The 14,451-nt window shown below is 46.6% G+C and overlaps 1 protein-coding gene across 2 annotated transcripts in view; it reads left to right on the forward strand.

Annotated features, from left to right (window-relative positions):
- CDADC1 (cytidine and dCMP deaminase domain containing 1) overlaps nucleotides 1–14,451 on the forward strand; it is a 468,682-nt gene that overhangs the window by 397,924 nt on the left and 56,307 nt on the right. For both annotated transcript variants that reach the window (XM_085621895.1, XM_085621894.1), the window contains exon 5: nucleotides 8,849–8,898. In XM_085621895.1, coding sequence (XP_085478021.1) covers nucleotides 8,849–8,898 — 50 coding nt within the window. The remainder of the gene's footprint in view (nucleotides 1–8,848; nucleotides 8,899–14,451) is intronic.

Raw genomic sequence — 14,451 nt, forward strand, 5'->3', positions numbered from 1 at the left:
AAGCTCTGTTTATACGCAGACGATGTGGTGGCGACGCTGGAGTACCCCAGAGATTCCCTCCCAGCCTTTCTGGATGAATTGGATCGGTTCGCACTCGCCTCGGGTTTCAAAATTAATGTGCATAAGTCACAAGCCCTCGCTTTATCTCTGAAACCCGACACTCTGGAGCTCTTGCAGTGCACATATCCGATCCAATGGGCCAGTGACTTCATTCCCTACTTGGGTTTGCAAGTCTCCGCTACTATCGCAGCCACCAGAGCAACAAATTATACAGCGATCCTGAAACAAATCCGCAACTCCCTCCGAAACTGGAGGCCTCACTCTCTCTCTCATGGTTAGGCCGCATTGCCGTGGTGAAAATGGTAATACTGCCCCAGATTCTCTACCTGTTTCACACCCTTCCCTTGACACCAACAATGGGGGTCGTGCACGCATTGCAACGTGATATGGAGCGCTTTATTTGGAGAGACCAGAGGGCCCAGTGGAGGGGGGGACTAGGTATTCCTGACCTTTTAGCTTCCTGGCGAGCGGCCCAGATGAGGGTGCTAGTGGAGTGGTCCCGTCCTGAATCCGAAAAACATTGTCTGTTTATGGACAGGTCCCTGGCAGGCCAGCCTTTATGGGGGGGTACCTTTTCTCTCACTCGCAGGGTGACCTCACAATCTATACCTTTCAGAGGTGACCCGTCTCACATTATTGGCATGGGACAAAACGGCAACATCCGGGGGGCTCACTACGTTCCCATCCCCAATTATGCCTATAGTACAGAACCCTGACTTTACCCCGGGACTTGACCCAAGGGACTTCCATCATTGGATGGTGGAAGGATGCCGCTCCATAGGCCACTTCTTTGATCTCTCGGGCCGCGTCCTTTCGCTACCTTCTGTACTGACCATGGCATCCCTGAGACAGAATGGTAGCGATACTTACAAGTCCGACATTGGGTTCTCCAAAATGGGGTGCGAAAGTTCACAGAGAGGCTTCTTATTCCCTTCGAGAAGTGGTTACTGACAAGACATAACGATGCAAGACTGACTTTGGACTTCTATAAATTCACCCGACGCACTTCAGACGATGGGAAGTCCCACGGACAACTCCGCTGGGAGGGGGAGTTGGGTAGGGCACTAACCCAAAAAGAATAGAGGGATATTTATCACAGAGCCTGACTCACTGCCTGTAACGTGTCCTCTATAGAGACTGCCACTAAAGTGGCCACCTATTGGTATTTAACTCCAGTGCGTCTTCACAGTGGCAATCCCTCACGTAGTCCCCACTGCTGGCAAGACTGTTGCGCGCTGGGTACCCTTACTCACTTGCTGTGGGATGTCCTCTCCAAACCTACTGGCAGTAGGTACTAGACGACATAAATTCCCACTTCGACACTCAGATTCCTAGATTCCCAGCCTATGATCTTTTGGGCCTCCCTTACGCTCTTACTTTCCCTCTTACATCCAAGAGGGGTCGACAGATAGCTTTGGCGGCGGCGGTCCAGAATGTCCTGACACATTGGGGTACCTGCGGGTGGAAAAGATTTCCCTCTCCTTGGCCAACCGGGGGCTTCCTTCCATGATTTATGGGCACCCTTTCTCACGCTATTGACTTCGGAATTCACGGAGCTTACCTGCCCCAAATACCTAAGCCTCTTGAGACTAGCAGACCCCCCCCTACGCAGACAGGCTCTAGTATGTCCACCGCATAGTAGGCCTTAGAAGGTCCCTTTCCAGATTATTGTCCGTTCCCTTCATATATAGGAGTATTTATTTTCAGGGAGAAGTAGGTGGGTGGGTAGCTGTTTCTCTTTTTTTCGTTCATATTGTTTATGACAGCCAAACTTAGCACTACGCATTCCGGGTTGCATCCCGATGACTGTGGAGCACACTGGCTCGTTAGTGTTCCAGTTTCTCTTAAATCAATAAAGAAATTTAAACAAAAGTGGGGTGACAGTGCAAACAGGTCCTGATTTCTCACAATGTCCAACTATTGAGATGCAAAAGAATTAATATATTCCATATGTTTTTGTTTCCACAATACTAAAAACGTGGCACAGCACATCATGCACAATACCTTCAAAGGACTTTGTCACTGAAATGAGCATCTTTGTGTCCACCTAAACCACTGCCAATTTAACAGCTCACTATCCTGCGATATTAGATGCGGCAGTTTGCACTTCAAACCCATTTTTTTGTTAATTACAGAACAAAGGGGGCTTAGCCAAGCTGCCGACCAAGATGGCCACGTAGGCTTGCAGCTCTGCCGACATCCCCAGCAATCCTGACCCCTCCTGAGTTTTAAATGAACATCCTCACAAGACTGTGCAGAGTAATTAACGCTGGCTACTCCCTGCAATCGTGGGCTGAAGAGGAAGCGGTGCCGGGCTGCCTACACCCTACGACGAGCCCGCTGAGACTGAGAGCTGGCCTGCGGCCTAGTGCAGCAAGGAGTCTTGTGGGCCCCCGACCCTACTGAGGCGCACAGAGGAACCGACTTGCCGGGGGAGAAGATAAACGGGACCGGCCTGCACTGAGGCCATATCGGATAGGAGGGACTGTTTGAGGTGTCCTTAAATTGCTCAGCCGCGGACCGAAGGCATGGTCGGGCTGTCCCTGCCGGAGACCGGCGGATATGGAGGGAACAGCAAGGGCTCGCCGGCAGCGCTGACGCAGAAACCGCGCATCGGCCGTGCCGTATCCCCTGGCTGTGTGGCGTGCCGGTGTGCACTTGGGCTGTCTCTACTCTCCCCTGCTCATTCACGTCAAGAGTGGGCCCAAGAGGGGACCCGTGCATCAGTGAACTAGCCAACAGAGCGCAAAGCCAGCGGCTAACCCCAGATTGATTGAAGGCCTAGCTGGTGGCAGGTGCGGGCTCAGGACCGCAGACTTGCTCCCCATCCACTTCCCCCTACTATACTGGCCAAAGATAAAGTGAGAACTGCTGATGCAGAAAACATTTACTGGGACAATCCCCTGTGAAGCAGCTAGGACATTAAAGAAGCAGTGACTACAACAACCACTGACCTGTACTATGGCTAATCTATTAAAGGGCATCCCTCTACACTCTTCCCCCTCCTCTTTCCTGCCACCGCAGGCCCGCAGGGTCTGGACTATGGTATGCGGAGACCCCAAACAGCATCGTCTCACTTTTGATAAAACCATAGCCTCTGGTACTACGCAGGAGTCCACAATGGCGGAGTGAGGGGGGAGCCAGAAACCCCGTGTCATGGCAAGCTGGACTAGACGCCCTCATGGTTGAGTTGCGGTCTGGATTTCGGACGATCGAGGGTCGCTTCGATGTCCAGTTCAGGAGACTGGATGCAATGGGTGAGCGAATAGACCGCCATGAGCATAGGCTAGACGCTGAGGAGGGCAGAATATCGGACCTGGAGGACAGGGTGTCACAGGCTGCCAAGAAAATGGAGCACCTACAGAAAGTTATGAAGACAATGGCCTTAAAGAATGAGGATCTAGAAGCGAGTGGCAGGAGAAACAATATACGCATCCTAGGCCTTGCAGAGGCCACAAACACCGGTCGGCTGCTGGTGGACCTATTTGGTAGGGACCCCTTTACTTCTATGTTCATGGTGGAGAGGGCCCATTGCTTCCTAGGGGCGCGGCTCAACCCTTCCTGCCCGCCGAGGCCGCTCATTGCCCGTCTACTGAACTTTAGAGACCAGGACACTGTCCTGCGCCTGGCACGTGATAAGGGACCGACACATTCGTAAGGCTCCACACTAACTATATTTCGTGACTTCACAGCAATGTTGCAGGAGGCAAGACGGAAGTATATAGGAGTTAAGGCTACACTTTGGAATCTAGGCCTGCGATATGGAATGATTTACCCGGCGAGACTCCAGGTTGATGTGAATGGAAAGCCACGCATCTTCGAAAATCACACCACGGTGCAAGAATTTCGCCGGAGAAATACTGCGGAACATCCCCCACAGGACCAGGACCGAGCTGGGAGTTTGCTACCGGACACTGAAGCCGAGACCAACCTGAACCTCGAATTGGCACCCTAAAATCAAGGTCTACCCAGGAGAACATGCCTTCTAGACAGCACCCGGTGCGCCGAAGAACAGCATGGACCATGTGGTAACACTATACAATGTATACATGGACTCAAGAAGCGGCGGCCTAAGTCACCTTTCTATAGACTACCATCCTGCACAGTCTGGGGATCCAAGCAAGGTGTTGCCGCCCCATATGCAATCACTCACAAAGTTCAATTAACTAAATTTGTTGGGATTAAAATGTTTCTACTGTTAATCTTTTGGGGGATGTCCTCGAAAAAAGGAATCTGAGGATGGGAGGAGGGAATGAGAAGTTGTCCACGTTGGTACTATTTGCACTCCTATCACAACTACTGGAGCAGTGTCCTAGGCCACTGACGTCTCCATTTTTATGTTCATTACAATCTGACGAGAGACACGAACATGAACCTGTTTGCATATATCACGCTAGCGACTTGGAACATGAGGGGACTAAATAACCAACGCAAAGGCAAACAGGTTCTGCGCTACCTACAACGCCATCAAGTAGATATAGCCATCTTACAAGAAACACACTTACCACCCATGACATCCCATGCTTTTCTATGGCATGGGTCCAACAACGTTTTTTTTCTCCAACTATACCTCCTATGCCAGAGGGGTTTCCATATTGATACACAAACGTATACCTTTTCAACAGCTAGATATCCACTCAACGCTGACGGGCGGTTTCTAATAGTAACAGGGCATCTGAAAGGATACTGTGTCACATTGGTTAACATATACTTCCCTAATACAGATAGCCCAGAATTCTATACCCACTAACCGGCTTCCGTAGAAAAATTGGAAACAGATTACATCTGCATGGGGGGGTGACCTCAACATACTATTGAAACCGGACTTGGACAGTACCGATCACACCCTATCCACAAAACCTCGTTCGAGGAGAGCACTACAAGCGCTATGTGACACACTTGCATTAACAGATGCCTGGTGTCAGCGCAACCCCTCACAAACTGCATACACACACCACTCATCATATCATAATACATGCACTCGACTTGATTATTGGTTACTAACCCCTGCTCTCCACACATGGTTAACCTCTATTCTACACCTTCCACGCACATTATCGGACCACTCCCCTGTAATATTTAAACTACGAGTTCCGATGGCGTGTGGGGTTTGAGAGACCATGGAGATTCCCAAATACGGCTCTACACGACGAGGTGTTTCATTCGGAACTATGTGCCGCTAAAGTGGAATTTTAAATCAACAAGGGATCGGTAGGCACATGGTCGACACTGTGGGAAGCCTTTAGGGCATATGCTAGAGGGGTATGCATATCCAAACGAGCAGGCATACTGCTATCCCTTCGCAACACTCTTGCCCAGAAGACTAATTGGTGGAGCTAGAATGCGAGCAGCACAATTGTCATGCCCCAAACTATCTCCAAAAGCATGCACATTTGCTTGATGAATTCCGAGAGGCTGCTGAGAGGGAAACTCACAACCTAGGAAAATATGCCGCAGCTAGGCGATATGGGGAAGGGTAAAGACCCGGGAGAATGCTAGCCAACCTATTGCGGCCCTCTCGGGGCCAATCATGCATCCCAACTATCAAACGGCAAGACGGTACACTCACCACTGGCACCACCAGTATTCAGACTGCCATACATGCGTACTATACTGATTTGTACACCACTGGAGTATCCCTGGATGCTCAATCCCGCGTGCAATACTTGGAAGAGATTGCAATGGTGTGGCTTCCCAAGGCACGGCAACAAGTTTTAGCCGAACCCTTCACAGTAGAAGAGATTCAACAGGCCATCGACTCCATGGATGGCTCCCAAGCACCGGGACTAGATGGTTATGCAGGCACCTTCTACAAAATATCCTGGCGCCCCACCTACTGGAGGTGTATAGGGAAGCAGTGGAAGTGAGTGAACTTCCACCTACCCTTTGTGAAGCAGTGATTATCGTACTCCATAAACCCGGGAAAGACCCAGCGCTATGCGGATCATACCAGCCCTTATCGCTGCTGAATTTATCTAATAACATTTTTGCGAAAATGCTTGCCACTCGTCTACTGCTTCTTATGGAGCAAATAATCTTTCCTGCACAGTCTGGGTTCATCCCAAATAGATCTACTGCCCTGACTCTCTTTGCGGTTATACACAGAATCGATCCCTCTGTGCCTGCGGCGGCAGAGTTGTTAGATGCCGAAAAGGGATTTGATTAGCTGGAGTGGGACTGCCTCCATGCCCAATTACAAAAACTGGGGGTCTCCCTCAGATTCGCCTCCCTTATCCGATTATCATACACACGACCCATGGCACGAATCCAGCTAAATGGGACGATCACATAAACATTCCTTTTAGCGCGAGGGACCAGGCAAGGGTGCACATTGTCACCGTTGTTATTCATCATAGCACTAGACCCACTAATGCAACAACTACAAACAAAACACATACATTGAGGATTGCAGTACAAATCTGAGCTGCTATTAGTTATGGCATACACTGACGACATTCTACTTTACATAAGACACCCAAATTATAATCTGGCACCAATCCTTTGAACGCGTTATGGAACCTTATCAAACCTGCATGTTAACTGGGGCAAATCCGAACTATTCCTCCTGACAGGCGCAACGAAACTTGTAGAAAGTGAATTACCACTAGTCTGGAGTGACACCTCCACGAAATACTTGGGAATACACATACACATGGAAAAAGAGCAAATACTGAGACTTAACTACGGCCAGACAATGGATAAGCTGATGGAACGGGTGGAGTGCTGGATCAGACTACCTATCTCAATGGCGGGTCAAATCGCTGTAATCAAAATGGTAGTTTTACCCCAGTTTCTATACCTCTTTCAGTACATCCTTATACCTTTAAAAAACACGTTCTTCAACACGCTCTGCTCCACTCTCACTAGGTGAGTGGGGGGGGGGGCAAACAACCACATATAGGGTGAACCACGCTGACTCTTCCATACGAGCGAGGAGGATTCAGGGTCCCTAATTTGCATATATACTATCTGGTGGCTCAATGTAACTTAGTGAGACACTAGTACCATCCAGACATACGCTTACCATATTGCTTACCATATGCCAAGCTGAGGGGGATCTGGCTTCCACTGTGGCGCTGGCTGCTATACTACCAGCAGGCCTGCCACGCGACCCACAAGACATACAAACTGTATCTACTACTAGCTGGGCATGGACGAGACTGTTGCATCAACTGGGCAGACACTTGCTATACTCCCCGGTGATTCCCCTAACGGCCAACCCCTGTATACCCATCACCCAGGAAGCGTTAATCCAACGAACTCTAGGAAGATATTCATTAAAAACATTTGGGGATCTCTTCTCTAATGGGCATATCTTTTCACGTATTAAAGAGACACACTTTCAATCTGACCCCCTAATAGACCACTTGGTCCTGCGACGGCTGCAAGGTGCGATCAAAGCTCAGGTGCTCACTTATCCATTAGAGCCAGAGGCTTTCCCACCACTTACAGTGCTTATCACCGACACAAGTGGGGACCACCTCATTTCCAAACTAACCCCTACACACAACGCTAGAGTACGCGCTGCATGGAAACTGGACCTAGGGTATACCTTAACAGATCAGACGTTCAGTTGCTTCACACAAACGAAACTGATATCCCCAAATCACGATACAATCTAGTTCATTTTAAATTCCTTTGGCGGGCGTATGTCACACCGGTCAAATCGCCCAGGACACTGTGTCAAATGACAGATACTCAAGACAGATTTTGCCCAAATGACCAGGACATGCTACAAAGTGGCTTCATACTGGTGTGACATATTTATGACCATATCTCATATGGTGCAATTCCGTATTGACCTCTCCTGCTGCCAACACTCCTAGGGTACATTCACGGAGTCCCCAAACCTGCACATACTTACGTGGCTTTTGCAGTCCTATTGGCGAAAAGAGAACTAGCTATACACTGGAGAAGTAAAAGAACCCGAGACATATGGCAACCACTGCGCTCCTACTTACTAATCCTAGACAGAGATGATGACGGACAGATAAGGCAGGAAGGGTTAACAGCACTCTGTATAGACCTGAATCACCTTGAACCCCCCCACACACTGACAGCAGCATATATGTAACACCTGTTGTGATATCTGAACTGCATAGTTGTGCTCATGTATAATGCAGACTCTGTAGGTCATACTTGGCCTAGGACAAGAATCCCCAACTGCTTGTATTTTTGAATGCTCTTTACCTGTTTATTGCTTTAAAAAATGAAAAATAAAGTTGGGGAAAAAATTACAGATCAAATGTATTTTATCATGTCTGGGGTAGTTTGGTGCTGGACTACCTTTCATTTACCTAGAGAGACAATTAACCTGTCAAATGTACAGAGGCCAATCACAACGCAGCAATGGCAACATTGTCTACCTCTGCTGCTTTTCCATTGCATGGGGTTTACGTCGTGATTTATGTAACTGGAGATTTCTTGAATATCCACGCTCTGCTAATGTTTGCAGATAAAGTCAGTTTCGTCCTAATACCATACCAATTAGAATGTAGGCGATGATTAATTTTGGTAATAATCGTGTTCAAAATCGGAGCTGGGTGGCAAGTTTTAATATTTCCATTTATTTCTTTATCTGGTCTGTGTCACTTCCTTTCAAATGCGGTGAGCACTTTACAAAAGATGTAGATGATTTTCCAACTTGAATACCTGTACTTTGACAAAAAACATTCACTAGTCCATTCTGAACACACTATCGTGACTGGGCTATATTTACATTATTAAAATTATTAACAAAGGTTAATCATCTATATCCTAAAGAAAATTGTATTTTTGTATGTTTTAGAAGATCACAAAACTGGAGTTGGGGCAGTTATCTGGGCCGAAAGAAAATCCGTAAGTATCTGCATATGTTTGCACATTGGTCTTTATTTGGGTTTAAACATAATTTTAGAAGTAGATCAGCTGATCAAAATAAATACAGGAAATACCTGTACTCTGTTTAGTGTTTTCCGTTCTGAAAGTGATATTTTTGCATTTTTTTAAAGTTCCTTTGAGCAATTTCTATTTCCTACTTGTCCCTATTGCCGACTATTATAAAGCTTGGATTGAAAAATTGGGCACTAAGGGATGCACTACCAAACTCCAACATCTGCACCCCTCTTTTGGTCTCCTGCACGTCTGACCATTATGTTTATCCATTGTTGGACCTTAGTAAGAACTAAACCTATACAGCTCTGGTGAATGCTTCACATACAATAATTTAAAATATAGCTAGTTTCCAGACTGACGCACAATACTCACAAGCACAGCAGTATGCAGTCAGTGGTAGATATTCATACTATCACATTATCCTCGCCCAACGCCGAACATTAGAACCAACATATAAACAAACCTGCTTATCTGCTCCACTAAGAGAAAAATAGATTCAATCACTCCAAGAATTCTTTCGCTACCAGCCGAATATCGACCAGCGTTATTCTACCCTCGATCAAGTGAAATTTCTCAGGACTTCTTCAGCTGTGCTTTCTAAAGATACCCAAATAAATCTCCACTATACTAACTTCAAAGTTCCCTATGCAATATTAACAACCCAACTGTTGCTTACTACTGCATCAGCAGACAACGCAATACTACTCCGTGTATGCCACACTAAACCTGCCCATTCGACTAATATCATCCCGGGATCTTGGGCCACTTCGTACCCGTCTCTCTTAAGTCAACGACGGACCACAACATAAAACAAATACAAAATATTAATAATCAAAATTATTAATTCTGTCCTAATCAATTGCCAATTTAATCAAAATATCCATCAAACTCTGCTACCAAAAACTGATCCAGCGGAAGTGTTATTTTGCCAATTTTACCACTTGGACCCAGTTTTAATACCTTACAAACGCTTCACGCTACATGAGTTCAAACCAAGCTACCAATTATCATTTTAATTATATGGTCCTCATTTTCCGATGGATCTTTATATGTTTATAGGGATTGGCAAAAGATTTGACAGAATCCTAACTTATGAGGACCTAAATAAAGAAATAATTCATCATAACTAAATTATCATTAAAAATGACAAACTGAGTACTTATCAATAGGCTTTTATCTAAAATATGGTAAATGCTCATCAAGTATAATACAGCTTGAATCATAGACCACTATACAAGAGAACAATAATAAAGTAATTCATAGTACATCTTGTAGGAGAGTAGGATCTGCTTCACATGGGTACCACCACTTTTTGTTGGTGTTTCACTGTTTTTCGATCTTAGTCTGGCTGTGGCCCTGCTAATCAGGACCAAAGCCTAGCTGCTTCCTCTCTAACATTTTTTGCATGTACATTAGGTACATATCTAATTGGATTCTGGAGTGCCTTATAAGCCCCTAGTAAATGGTATACTATGTACCTAGGGCATAGGTACCTCAGAGGCCTACCAGGGGCTGAAGCATGTATTATGCCACCCCTGGGACGCACTCCAAAATGGCACCACAGGTCTGCTACTGCAGCCTGAGTAAGGGTGTGCTTGCACCCCTTACAGTGGTATAAGCTAAATATATCCACCTATATATACAGACACATATAAACCTATAAGTCCCTCCTATGGCAGGCCTTGACAATCCTTAAGGCAGAGTGCTTTGTTTTGTGTGAGAGAGTGCCCAAGCATGAGCTGAGCCCCTCTGCAGCTTTCGGAAATACTTCCTTATGGCTGATCTGTGATACAGCCATACCATATACTCTTAAGTGCATTATAATCTTGCGGTAAATGCGAACTTTGGAATGGCTGCATCAAAACATGTCCTGTTTGGTGTCAAACTCTTTGGAATACTACCCCCCCCCCCCCCCCGCCAGTTCTGGCGGCGGGGGTAGCATTCCACCCTTCTAGAGGGAGAGACATGCACACACTGGTCTAACCCTGTAGGACTTACCTGAGCCCTGGCATCACAAAATAGATGCCTCTGCCTGCTGACCGAAACTCCGGCAAGGGAGGCCTGGACAATAGGTTTCCTGTTGAAGGGAGGTGTAACCACCTCCCCAGACAGGCAGATGTATATTGGGGCTGGGCGGGAGCACTCTCTGGTGCTTTGAAGTCCTGCACTGGGGGCACATTTGGTGTCCCTGTGCATAGTCCAGTTCAAACCGGTTGCAGGGGCTACCTGCCCCTGCTCTGGCGTGAAACTGGACAAAGGAAATGGGTGTAACCACCCCTCTTTCCAAACCCTCCCATAGGTGGGTCCCTAGAGTATGTCCAACCCCCAAACTTGGTATAAGTATGGGAACCCAGTCATTGCGACTTTAGATTACCCTGGACGAAACTCTGTATCATATATCCTAGACCTTCGACTTTCTATCACGACTAGTAGACGGAAGAAATCTCCCTTGGGGTCAAGGAGTGCCTCTCCTGCTTGGCAGGCACCAAAGAAGCAACTGACCGGTCTGCATCGCTGAAGCTCCCCCGGACGCCGAAGTCTTTGCATCACCAGAGGTGGATTTCCAGACTTCCCCGAGGCTACCCTGAGTCCACAGCAAAGCTGAGACCCGTGGCTATCGTGGGTGACGTGGAACCGTGACCCCTGGACACCGTGAACTTTTGCAGCAACACTATCTTCCTGGACCTCCTCGAAGTTGTGCTTTGGGCTCCGAGTAGCCCCAGCCTTGAGCACCTCCTGCACCGAAGATTGTTGATCTCCACTCCACCCGTGGGCCAGCTTCAAGTGCGACCGCTCGAGGCTCCTTCGCGATCACTAGCCCGTTGGCTAGCAGGTCCCCACGAATGCAACTCCTTTTCTAATTGGGCTTTCCTGGTTGCTCCAGACGTGCCCTGACTTACCCTCGCTGGGTGAGTCCCTCAGACCTTGCTGGTCTGCACCGCAGTCCTTTCTCTGAATTCCAGTGACTTGCCGTTACCAAGGCTTGTTGGGTCCATTCTGATCGCCGACACCGCAGCACTCGACAGACTTCGTGGACTTCATCGACGCCTCTTGGACCTCGTGGCTGAAGAGTCAAGACACCCATCAACTCATCTGAAGCACCCGACATCTGTGGGTATTGGTCCATCCTGCCCTTGGTCTCTGACTAGTGACCCAGACTCTGCCCCCTCTGCTTTCAGGTTCCTTCCATCCTAGATCTAGGCTTGGATCCCGTCGGACACTTCTCCTCTTCACAGCAGCAGCAGTTCTTTGCAGGCTTCCATTGCAATCGACGACGCGACCTGACATCAAAAGACACCTATGCACCTGGCTTCCCTGGGTGAGGTAACTCGAGTACTCCGGTGCTCCCGTGGGTGCTAGCCTTAGAACTTCTTAAGTCCAAAAGGGTTTGGTCCTGACTCGATTCTAAGTGTCCCTAACATTTAAAATTCCAACTGCGACATTGCCCATAGAAGCTAACGGGAACCTGCGGTTGTGTTCTCACACTGCATACAGTCCCCGTGGGTCCCCTATGTCACTATCTTGGGTGGTTCCTTGGTGTCCCAGCGATTCTACAGGCTCTAGGCATTGTGTCTATCCCAGTCGTAGTTCTTATACCACTTTTTTGGTATATGGTTTGGAATGCCTCTAGGGCCCAAACGTGTATTTGTGCTATTACTGATAATTGCTCACTTGTTAACTAAGTACTTCGAACTCCAGTCTCATAAAGAGACTAGAGGGGTGTGTTTTATCTTAAATACATATATTTTGAATATATACCTGGTGTGGTTGTCCTTTCATTTGATCATTCAAGAGATTATAGACTGGTAAAACAAGCTGCTTTACATTCCTTCAAGACTTAGCCTGAAGGCTGCTCTTCATAGCTACCACTAGGACAGCTTTCAATAAAGGTTGTCTTTAACCTATCACCATATGGGGTTGTTTGGACTGATACAAGGTGCCCACTAGAACTAGTGGACAGCATATATCAGGCCACCTCCTCACACATCTCAAGAACCATGTCATAAGGGAGTGGATAGGCGAAGAGACAAAAGGGTAAAGAACATTTGCAAAATAAGATTAATGCAAATTCAGAATATCATACAAACCTATAACAGGAATGCTAATAGTCTGAAAAGCTACTCTCCGGCGGAAAGAGAAGCTGGGGCACCCTCATGTAGGTATGAGGAGCAAAGTTAAAGAGTCAGGATCAGCACACCAACAGCTAGCCAAAATAGGTAAGGAAACAGCAACATGGCTCTCTCCTATCTCTAGATCATCCTCTTCCACTATAAAAATTCTAGCACTAATAATTATACCCTAATTCACTAAAGATCCAACCACTCATGAATCAAAACACAAGGAAAAACTTGAATCCCATTGGATTAGACCAAGGGGTGTCTAGTCACTCCACTTTCGATGTGCCTAACTTTTCAACAGTTCCTTTGTCTTTAGACAACTTTCGTTATCAACCGTCAGCGAAGGAAACTCAGATAATCTCTTCCGCAGCTTGCACATGTCTCCATCTTGCTAATCTATCAATCTCATAGTAAAAGTGTCCACATACTCCGCTCGGCAAGGAAGTTCCATTCCCAATGTTCATTGTTTCCTCCACACAACCTTGACCATCATCAGGAACTCATGAAGAATAGATTATATATTTTTGCAGTCTATGTTCTAATAAGCAAATTAAACCTAAAAGACTTTTGAGGCCTTCTCTGCAGAACAGTAAAAATGCGCCTTAGGAAAACAAATACATGTGATTATCGTTGTCATTATAAAGCTTCATTATTAATGCTCTTGAAATGCTTTACTTGCATTTTCTCTTTACGTTATATACATTATTTTCAAATAGTAAAAAGGAAAATATGTCTCAAACTTATGGCTGTCATTATTTTCTTTGGCTTTTATTTCTGCATTAATCATAGGCATGTGCGGCCTACTAGAAAAGCACTGGAAATACGAATTTCTCACCAGCACGCATTTGTGCAAATCCATTTTCCCGGTTTTAGTTTATCACTGTTAATTTTCACACAATTTTATTAGTAATTAACGCAATGGGAGTTTAATCCGAGCAGATTTCATTTTCGTAAAACCTTGCTCCATCAAGGGAGACCTGGCCTGGCTGTTCAGGCAGGACTGTTCCTATTGGCGCAGGGTTGAGATCGATTTGCGTATGGCTGGGTCCTAACTGAGGAGGCATGGTGGGCAAAAGAATGATTGGTTGGAATGCTACACCAAGCGATTGCCAGTGGTTAGACTTATTGCAAGCATTCCTCCTATCGCCTTTCTTATGTTTGGTACAAAGACAGATATACAGTTCCAAAAGTATGTTTCAGTGAAGGGTGATAACATTATAAATTGGTTCCATCAGAAGGATCTAGTTTTGATATCAGTTCCGAATTCAGATCCACCCGTAATGCTGAAAGAGAAAGACCAAGGTCACACAGACAATACTAGTGATGCGAATCAAATCGTAGGTGAAGAATTTCTAAAGGATTGCCTGGAGATTTTTTTTAAAAGAGTGGGAGGTGCACG

The sequence above is a fragment of the Triturus cristatus genome, chromosome 8 (assembly GCF_964204655.1).
Source record: "Triturus cristatus chromosome 8, aTriCri1.1, whole genome shotgun sequence".
NCBI classification, from domain to species: Eukaryota; Metazoa; Chordata; class Amphibia; order Caudata; family Salamandridae; genus Triturus; species Triturus cristatus.